Source organism: Contarinia nasturtii, unplaced genomic scaffold, assembly GCF_009176525.2.
Source record: "Contarinia nasturtii isolate CC-2019 unplaced genomic scaffold, AAFC_CNas_1.1 Cnas_scaffold_1371, whole genome shotgun sequence".
NCBI classification, from domain to species: Eukaryota; Metazoa; Arthropoda; class Insecta; order Diptera; family Cecidomyiidae; genus Contarinia; species Contarinia nasturtii.
The window spans coordinates 4,248,521-4,258,864 of record NW_022198708.1 but is presented as its reverse complement, the minus strand read 5'-3'; the positions used below and the strand labels follow the sequence as shown (position 1 = coordinate 4,258,864).

Below are 10,344 nucleotides of genomic sequence, written 5' to 3'. Positions count from 1 at the left end.
TTCACCGAAAATTACTCATGCCCACACGTTGAATATTATTCATACATTGTAAACAACCAACTACATACATATGAGAATGTTAAGCGTCATTTTGACATTTATCATTTTGATAGATTGATATGTAATTTCTTATGTAAATTATTCTTCTGAAATGTCACATGGTAAAATGATCATTTTTCATTTTTCATAAGACAGGAAAATTTCTTTCGATGAATAACCGACCATATACTTATATCAGACTAGTACTCTTTCAACATGCACATTTTGAACAATCACTGAACTTATTCGACAACCAATTCTGATGAATAGAATTACAAATGCTATAAAAAATCATTTCAAAGATGACATGAAAACCAATTACTTGCATTTTTGAATGAACGTTATTAAAAAGAAGATATTTTTTTATACATTCAATTATAATCATCAAAATGATTTCAGCTCAGGAAGCTAATATCAGGCGCTGGAATGGAGTGGAAGCATTAGAAGTGTTTTAACGCTGTCATTCCTATAATGACTCTTACAATCTCTTCTATTGATTTCAAACGATTTCAATCACTGAAATTAGCTCCCTGGGCTGATTCAACTGGCTGAAAATATCTCAATTACAAGAAAAAAACTTAAAAATTTCGTTTTATGATTGAAAATTTTCAGCATTTTTCACAAAGTACCAAATTACCTCTTTCTTTAGCGCTAAATTAGTACCGCTAATGATCGCGAACTTTCACTCCATATATCTATTTATAATTACATCTTCTTCTTGTTTTTTTTTCAACTGCCGATTGAATTGAATAATTTAAACGAAGTAAATCATTTTGCGTCCTAGTAAGAAGTTTTCTGAACCACATTTCCAGCTTATGAACTACTTTTAACCAAAATATCAAATAATTACGATTACAATTTTACAAATCCGCAAACTAATTTAATATAAGACATTTTAAGAAAAAAACTTGATATCGATCATTTCTAATGGCAAATATAGCGGAATCAACTAAACAAATGTGAAGAAAAACCTTATGCCGCAATGGTAATGCAAATACCTCCAATGACATTGACAGTGTCACAAGCCCTGTTATCAATTTTTACTTTGCATCAATATTATTGCCAATAAATCATCATTTTTTAATGTAATTTACTTTTTCATCTCCATTTTTTGAAAGAGATGCGATCAATTTTTAGTCCAATTCAATTGAATTCAATAAACTAACCATTTGATCACTACACAATATTGGCACAGATTTATTTTTTAAAGTGTTGGAAAAATGTGCCTCTTGCGTAATTCAGAAACGTCTATGTATTGACTAAAAAAAGCAACGGCGAAAAACGTTGAAACCATCATTCTTCTTATTTTTTCTAACGGTCCACGCAAAAATAGCGACTGTTGGTCTGAGTGACACACTCAAACACTCTCAAATTCATGCACGAACATAAAATTTATAAATGTCTTTCGTATGTCATTTTTCTCATTCACATACCTACCCCATTTTCGTCAATTTTTGAATGGTAGCCTTTTTCAAAAAGAAAAACAAAATACTTTATCATCTCTCACTCTTGTGCATTCTATTCGACGAATATATGCCATTGTTGATGTTCCGTTTATTGTTTATTCCATACAGTTGCCACTTGCTTGCCACCGTCACAAAAGATTGTTTTCTCTTTGTGATTTTCATGCGAATGTACCCATGCCTTTGAGTATCTACTTTTTGGTCGTTGCTCGATTGCGCGCGAAATTTGATGGAATTTCAGCGAACGAACAGGAATTTTAAATAAATATTATTATTCAAAAAGAATGATGTTTTTTGTTTGGGTTTATTCCAATTTTTTTTTCTTTGCATACATTCTATGTATTGTATACGAATTTTATTGTTTACATCCTTACATTTAGATGAAGTATTCAGGAAATGGATAATAAGTGAAACATTGTTCACGCATGCTAATGTGAAACTTCAATTGGTTGTAAATGTGATTGCTCTTCTACAAATCGCACACACGCACATACGCAACGCTGTTAAGGAATAACGTACGCACGTTGAAGTTCAATTGGTTGAACCAATTCGCCATTCGTACACTAAACATGAAATGTAACATTTATCATGAACATTTTGCAGCATTTATGTACATTGTACACCATATGCATGCATTTATCACAATCAAATGAAGTAGCATTGAATATGTGTGGACGGCTTTTTCATATACTCATTTAAGCAAAATTCCCAAAGAAATCACCATCATTTTCGTAGAACACAAATTGTTTGAAGTAAGTATGATGATGAGTTAAATTAATTATGTTCGGTCTGTATAATTTTTTATCTTATTCACTCGTCAAAATCTTTTTCATCTCAATTGACATCGAAAAACATACAAACCAAAGTAATGCTTATCAAAAAAAAAAAAAAATCAAAGAAAATCGCGCCAAAAATATACACGCGTTTATTTTTGGCAGAGTGAGGAAATGAACAGACAAACTTCCTGGAAATACGCGATAATATTTCAACTTCACCCATGAGATTGTAATGTTAAACAATCAACTCATTAGATTTGAATTTTTTACATGAATTTATAACTTGAAAATAATGAGAACTACATAGCAGCGCCATCTATTTGATAACGGTGAACTTCCATCAGCTTTCATTCACAATCAACCTTAATACTCAAACAATGATTTTTGTGTTATTTTATTCAATTTTTATTTCACGAATATTATTTCTGCAGCTCAATAATCGAAAATAAGATCCATTCTAGAATTCTGAAGATGTAACAAACATCATTTCGACAAAAATGTTATAATTTATCAATAAAATTGACGTAAACAAAATAAATACCGGGAGAAAGCGTCCATTTAACGACGCGAACGCCATAAATATAAGTTCTCCGCACTATTGTGTTCACTGTGTATAAATATATGTTGGAAAATTGACAACGTCAAAAAAGCGAAAAACTTCGTCGACGTGTATTCATTTATATATACTTTTCTGAATTGAAAACAGCAATAAAATTCGGCCGAAAATAACGATAAATTGCATATACATACGAAGTGGAGGCGAAAAAAGATTGTGATTAATTTCTCGGGGCAACATAAAGATCAATAAAATCGAAAACGCTCGGCATTTTAAAACATTCAATTATAAAATGATGTGTTGTGAAACATTGACTGATTCATCTATTGTCTAAGTTTGTTATTCCATTGCAAAAAAAAAAACACACACACACACACACATAAGCAAAATAAAGCGAAAAGGAAATTGCCAACATTGAAGATCTTCAGTAGGAAATCATAATGACATTGTTAAGAAATTTAGTATTAATTATAGGATTCACAATTATCTATGGAGATGAACACAATCATATTGTAAGTGTCTTGCATCGTGTGTATGTGTGCGATAAATTAATATTGACATGGAAATTGCTGTGGGCAGTAATTGGCCACGTTAATTGTTGAATGTTTGTTTTTAATGTGAATTTCATAATTTTCTCTGTTTCATTTTTACGCAGTATAATCTAAAAGAAGAGGTGGTGCTATGGATGAATACAGTGGGTCCGTATGATAATCGGCAAGAAACGTATGCATATTTTTCATTGCCGTTCTGTCAAGGAACAAAACAGTCAATTGGTCATTATCATGAAACCCTTAGCGAAGCATTGCAAGGTGTTGAATTGGAACATAGTGGCTATGCAATAGATTTCAGAGGTAAGAAACACACACACACACACAAACATCTTTGAAATTCTTATTCAATTTGCATAAATGTCATCTTGTGTTTTTTTTTTGTTTTATTGTCATCGAATTGAGCAGAGGATTCGCCAGCCACCGAAATTTGTATGACTGAATTGGACGAGGAGAAAGTGAAGGCGTTTTCTTATGCAGTCAAGAACAATTACTGGTATCAAATGTACATTGATGATTTACCAATTTGGGGTCGGGTTGGCGATCGTGGTGAAGATAAAAAATATTACATTTTCACACATAAAAAATTCGAAATTGGCTACAATGGAAATCGCATTGTCGATGTTAAGCTCAGCACCGAAAATAAACAACCACTTGTATCGGGCAATAAAATTAAATTCACATATGAAGTTAGCTTCTATCCAAGTTCAATTGAGTTCAAAGACCGTTTCAACAAATACTTGGATCCAACATTCTTCCAACACAGAGTAAGCATTCGGCTGAAATAATGTTTTACTTTTGAATTTGATTACTAAATGTTGATGTTTTTGTTGTTTTCAGATTCATTGGTTTAGCATATTCAACAGTTTCATGATGGTGATATTTTTGGTTGGTTTAGTGTCAATGATTTTAATGCGAACACTTCGCAAAGATTATCAACGTTATAGCAAAGATGAAGAAATGGACGATATGGAACGGGATTTGGGCGATGAATATGGTTGGAAACAGGTGCACGGTGATGTGTTTCGATCACCAACACATAATATGTTATTTTCATCCCTCATTGGTACGGGTTATCAATTAACCACCGTTGTATTTTCCGTGATTATTTTCGCCATCATTGGAGAATTATACACAGAGTATGTTTATACTATACAACAAACGATATCGTTATCAATTTGTTTGGTTAATTTTTTCGATTTTAATTTTTATTTTTTTATAGACGTGGTTCGATGTTATCGACGACAATTTTCGTGTATGCAGCTACATCACCGGTGAATGGATACTTTGGTGGTTCATTATACGCACGTCAAGGTGGTAAAGTGTGGATTCGACAAATGCTTGTATCAACATTTTTGGTGCCAACATTTGTATGCGGTACCGCATTTTTCATCAATTTCATTGCTATCTATTATCATGCATCCAGAGCCATACCATTTGGTACAATGGTTGCTGTAACATGTATTTGTTTGTTTGTCATTTTACCGTTGAATTTAATTGGAACGGTTGTTGGACGAAATCTAAATGGTCAACCAGATTTTCCGTGTCGCGTGAATGCTGTGCCACGGCCCATACCCGAAAAAAAATGGTTTATGGAACCAGCTGTCATTATACTACTCGGCGGTGTATTGCCATTCGGATCAATATTCATCGAAATGTATTTTGTGTTCACATCATTTTGGGCGTATAAAATTTACTACGTATATGGATTTATGTTGCTGGTATTCTCAATTTTGATCGTAGTTACCGTTTGTGTAACAATCGTTTGTACTTATTTCCTGCTGAATGCTGAAGATTATCGATGGCAATGGACGAGCTTCTTGTCAGCCGCATCAACTGCAATCTACGTTTACGTCTATTCATTTTACTATTTCTTCTTCAAAACTAAGTAAATCCACCAAATTTATCACAAACATTTACGACCATTTCGAACAATCTAATCAAATATCATTTCTCTATTTACAGAATGTACGGCCTATTCCAGACTGCATTTTATTTCGGTTATATGGCATTATTCAGTGGTGCGCTTGGAATCATCTGTGGCACCGTCGGTTACATTGGAACTAGTTTCTTTGTACGTAAAATTTACTCAAATGTAAAAATCGACTAAGCACATCAAAGGTAGGCAGATTGGGCGTGAATGGTGGAAATTAACGCGATCTGTGGCATCAAATTTTCCCATTACCCCTTTACAGATTGAAGAAAAATTTGATCTGCCTGCCTAAAAAAAATAGGACTCGACGACAAAACAAAAATAAAAAAAATAAAACATACACACGAAATTCTTTATAGTCGCCAACATCATGTTTATATATATATATTTCTAACAATTTCTCGTTTGTAACATTTTCATACATTTTCTATGTTGATCATACGTGAATTTAAATGCTGATATAGTTCCTTTTTTTTAAAATGAAACAACAAACAAAAAAACGTATAAAAAATTGGAAAGCGCGAACAAACCTCAGGAATGACCTGAATATTATTTCATCTTTTTTTTATTGGAATATATCGGCAACTCGTAATAACTGTATATTGAAACATAAAGCAGCGACTGAATTATTTTATTTAACAATTGTTTTCTATTATTTTTCCCCGATCTTTCTATTCTTTCATATATCTGTTTCTTTTTTATGGCATTTCGATTTGCTAAAGATAAATGTAAAGTGTCTTTTGCTTTAGAGAAAATTACATTCCATTCAACAAAAAAGGATCAACGTGTCCTCTGACTATGAGTTCATCTAGTTTTTTTTTGAAAATCAAATTTCGACTGAAAGACAAAATTTTCGAAGGCAAATTACATTTTACAAATCGAAACTAATACGAAAACACGAAAATGATGATTTTAATTTTTTTAAATAGCCAATTTTGATTTGTTTTTTCTTTATTAAATAGTCTATTTTATTTTATTCATTTGCTGCACAAAGCCGCATTGATGCGCGCAGAAAAATGGTTCAAGTCGATTGTTTTTAGAGAAACCTTAAAATCGTTAGATATGCAAGCGTGATGAATTTATTAAATAAAACTAAAATTTGAAATGAATTATTATTTTATTATGTAAAAAGATAAAACACACACACACACACGAACAAGTAAATCTCTTTTTTTTTAAAGCAAATTATAGAGGAGAGGCGATAAAACGATAGAGTGAAACTAATTAAACGAATAAAAAAGAGAAATGAAATCGCTAGCATGTAGTAAATTGCTAAATTATAAAATAGGATGCATTATAATAGAGTGACACATACACAAGAAATGATACAATAGTTAAGTGTATAATTTAATTTTAATATGATAAATGTGCTAAGATTTAAAAAAAGAGAAAAAAAATGATTGAAAATAAAACAAAATCAAACGATTTTCTAACAGTTTTCCATTATCTATGCGGAAGAGAAACAGAAATTGAGTATTTCTAAATAATTAGTTTGTACAAAATAAAATTCCTTTGAGATTTTTTCATCAGCGAAAATATAAAAAGAGGTACGGTTTGGGTAAGTCCGTCTGAAGAGTCGGTAATATCGATTTATGTCGTTTGTACATTGAATTGTGTCAACACATGTTGCTTGCAGATTGTGGCTTATATTTTTGTTTCAGTATATTTCATATGAATAAACAAAATGACTACCAATAACAGTCTCAATGGGTATTACTGCCATTAATGCAACAAAGCAAACATAAAATCGACTAACTTAACAGCGACAGAAAGAACAAAAAAGAGGCACAGACAAACCATGTATAAAATAAAATGCGATATAAGAACCGGCTCGAATGCGATAAATTGAACACATTACACGCACACAATGACATTCGTGCGCACAATCATACACAGACAATTCGCCAAAAAATATACACATATACTCTCCTTATGACATTTGTTTATAGTCGATCTTCAGCTTACTGTTTATATTCGTTTCGTTCCTTTGTATGCAATCAACCATCGTTCTCAAAAAAAATCTTCTTTTTTTTTCAATTTATTTCGGCGTGGTTCTTTTGGTTGCATTTAATTTTGTTCTTTGTTATCAATAATTCGAATCGATTATTTGTGTTTCATAATCCAAGTTCACATAATTTCTATATATTTTTTTTGTTTCTTTTGCGACACAAGCGAAACTTTTATTCTCACTTCGAGCACACGCATTTAGTGCGGTCATAATTTTTTTTGTTCAATAGTCAAAGTGAACATGAATCTCCATACTAATAAACGTTCGGCATCCGACGACATAAATGAACGTCGAAAACGGCGTCGAACGATTTCGAATGATTTATATCGAGGTAAGTACTTATTTTTCCAAAAAATTTATTTCTGTGACCATTTTGGTTTTATCGATGGTAATTTTTTTGTGAACAGGTTTCAGTATTGATGAAATTGAAAATAACGAAGATGTATCGGATTTATCGTCAATGTCATCTGATAGCGATGAAGACGATGAATCAAAGATAGATTTACATGTGCCAAATGCATCGTCATCTAGTCAATGTGATCGGTGTTCAAAATGCAAATGTGGTTAGTATGTGATGCATTGAATAACGCAAAAACACAAAAAAAGAATGAAATGATTTCAACAAAAATTATTTATTAATTTCAGATGAAATACCAAAACTAATGAAAGTACACAACGAAGTGTTGTCATTGTTGACGGGTAAGTTTGAAAATAAATGTTGTGTTTGCGATAGTGAATTGATTGATTGATTTACGTTGCAGAATTGAAGAAGAAAAACAACGAAATACACAAAACGGTCAGACTTGAGCTTCAAATTTGCAGACAAGAAATTATCGAAGAAGTACAGCAATTGAAGCAGAGTTTTACACGAATGACCGATATGATTCGCCACGACACGAGCGACGACAACATTGTAGTTAATGTAGGACGGAATAATTATAATGGGCCAGAATCTCCTCTATATAGAAGGGATCGCAATCGATCAGCATCTCCCCATTATTTCCCCTATTCACCCGAATATGATCCAATGGATCCAGGAATGGCGAACGATGAAAATGTTCCACCAATTCGATATATTAGAGGCTATAATCCACCGGTTAGAGCCAGAGCGGATGAAGATATGGACGATGACAATGATGGACAAAGCGTTTCAGATACTTCCGAAGATGAAGCATTTTTAGAAGATTATTTACGATAAGAAAACCAGATAAAACTGTCGATAAAATAACGAAAGCGATTCGCATTTGTCCCAAATCATGCCCAAATCAATAACAAAAATAGAAGAAATATTATTTGCGGATGAGGCAGGGATCGTCAATCTCATTATGGATCGTTTTAAGATCTGTTCTGATTTTACAGAAATGAGACTTAGGTTATGTTAATATGTATTAAGTTCAATCATTTTTCTATCGCTTCATACTTATGTCAATCGATTTATTTTATTTAGTTATCACGCCATACATTTTGCTCTATCTGTAATTTCGAAATTCAATCAAATGCCTCAGTTTAATTATTGATTTGTCTCAATAAAATTTACAGTAATTTTTAGAAGGATAAATTTTGATTTTTTTTTTGAATTTTTTTAACGAAATAAATGCTATCGAACTGAAGTTGGCTCATTCTAAACTGTACAAAAAGTCCAGACTAGCTGTTAAACAATATTTTTCAAAGCCATTCACTATTCATTCGAAGTGAGATAAATCAAGTTTCACCTCACACAGAAATAATGCGGAAGAAATGCATTTTTTTTGTATAATTTTCAAAATGTTTTCAAGTTTAAAAAATAAAGTTGAAATGATTTTGGTTTGTTCAAAATTGTTTGTTGAACAAAATTTTGTTGCCCGATTTGAAATGTCAACATCATACAATGACTGACATTTCACACATTAAAAAGTACGTGGCACCACGTCTGTCTAGAGTCGCCGCATCATCATCATTGATATCGTGTTGTTTTCATTCGGTTGCCAAATTGACATTCACTTTTTCATTTGATTTGCCACACACTAGTTTTGTCGTCGTCAACGAGATCGGTTGGAACAAATTTTTTGGTTCATTTTCGTTGTTGTTAAGTGCAACTGTGTTGAATTAAAACTACCTCGTTTCATTTTTGGGACATCATCTGAATAAGAAAAAAGAATTCTAGAATCATGTCAAAGTTATTGTTCGTTTGTGCATTCTCTGCAATCGTTTCATTGTCATTGGGTTTGTCATGTACGAGCCCGACCGTTGAATCGGATGTATCATTCACCACACAAGACGCAACAATTGTTAGTCAAATTGCATTCATTACCGAATTCACATTGAAATGCAGTAACAAAGCATCCGAAACATCACCATTGTTTGCCGAAATCGATGGTAAACTTCAACCAGTTTCACGCATCGGAACAGACAGATTCCAAGTAAGTTCAAATTTCATTCGATGCCATTTTTTTAAACGTATACCGTTATGTGAAATGTAATATTAATGTATTCGGCTTTCGTATGCGATTTTTCTATTTTAGGTCAGCTGGACAGAAGAAACAAAGCGAGCCCATCGTGGTGAATACATTGTCCGTTTATTCGATGAAGAAGGTTTCGCTGCCGTTCGTAAAGCACAACGTTCGGGTGCCGATGTTGATTCAATTGCACCATTGGCCGAAGTACCTGTGAAACATGCAGGTGCCTTCAATGGACCATTCGTGAACTCAGAAATTTTGGCTGCTGGACTCTCAATCCTCGTTGCCTACTTTGCATTCTCAACAAAAAACAAACTTTTGTCATAAGTCATCGCATCGATGGATTATCAAATCATTGTTCACACTTCTTTTTTTTTAACGAAAAAACAACTCATTTCAATTCATTTGATGTAGAAGAGCAAAGAAATAAGAAAAAAAAATATCAAAATGAATCCGATGTTACGAAGTTAGTTTGTCACAGTGCAAAAATTGAATTGTAAAAACAAATCAACAACAAAAAAACAAGCTGAACGAGAATAAAGTGATTAATTTATAATTAGCAAATGTGTTTTTCTTTTAGGCTTTA

General features: G+C 32.5%; 3 protein-coding genes across 4 annotated transcripts; all 3 read left to right on the top strand.

Annotated features, from left to right (window-relative positions):
- The first annotated feature begins 2,885 nt into the window (after positions 1-2,885).
- LOC116345790 (transmembrane 9 superfamily member 3) lies at positions 2,886-5,957 on the top strand. Its single transcript, XM_031775473.1, has 6 exons — positions 2,886-3,346; positions 3,490-3,685; positions 3,791-4,149; positions 4,223-4,521; positions 4,605-5,270; positions 5,348-5,957. The coding sequence occupies exons 1-6, from the start codon at positions 3,275-3,277 to the stop codon at positions 5,490-5,492; spliced, it is 1,737 nt and encodes a 578-aa protein (XP_031631333.1). The 5' UTR covers positions 2,886-3,274; the 3' UTR covers positions 5,493-5,957.
- A 1,356-nt stretch (positions 5,958-7,313) lies between these two features.
- Positions 7,314-8,881, top strand: LOC116345758. Of its 2 annotated transcripts, none has more exons than XM_031775424.1 (4): positions 7,314-7,654; positions 7,731-7,883; positions 7,969-8,022; positions 8,085-8,881. In XM_031775424.1, the coding sequence occupies exons 1-4, from the start codon at positions 7,564-7,566 to the stop codon at positions 8,519-8,521; spliced, it is 735 nt and encodes a 244-aa protein (XP_031631284.1). In that variant the 5' UTR covers positions 7,314-7,563; the 3' UTR covers positions 8,522-8,881. The 2 variants fall into 2 exon arrangements, with proteins under 2 accessions (XP_031631284.1, XP_031631283.1); XM_031775423.1 differs by having other exon boundaries at positions 7,319-7,654; positions 7,731-7,886.
- A 372-nt stretch (positions 8,882-9,253) lies between these two features.
- Positions 9,254-10,317, top strand: LOC116345687 (translocon-associated protein subunit delta). The gene is made up of 2 exons (XM_031775290.1): positions 9,254-9,722; positions 9,825-10,317. Exons 1-2 carry the CDS (start codon positions 9,471-9,473, stop codon positions 10,083-10,085), a joined length of 513 nt encoding a protein of 170 aa, XP_031631150.1. The 5' UTR covers positions 9,254-9,470; the 3' UTR covers positions 10,086-10,317.
- The last annotated feature ends 27 nt before the right edge of the window (positions 10,318-10,344 follow it).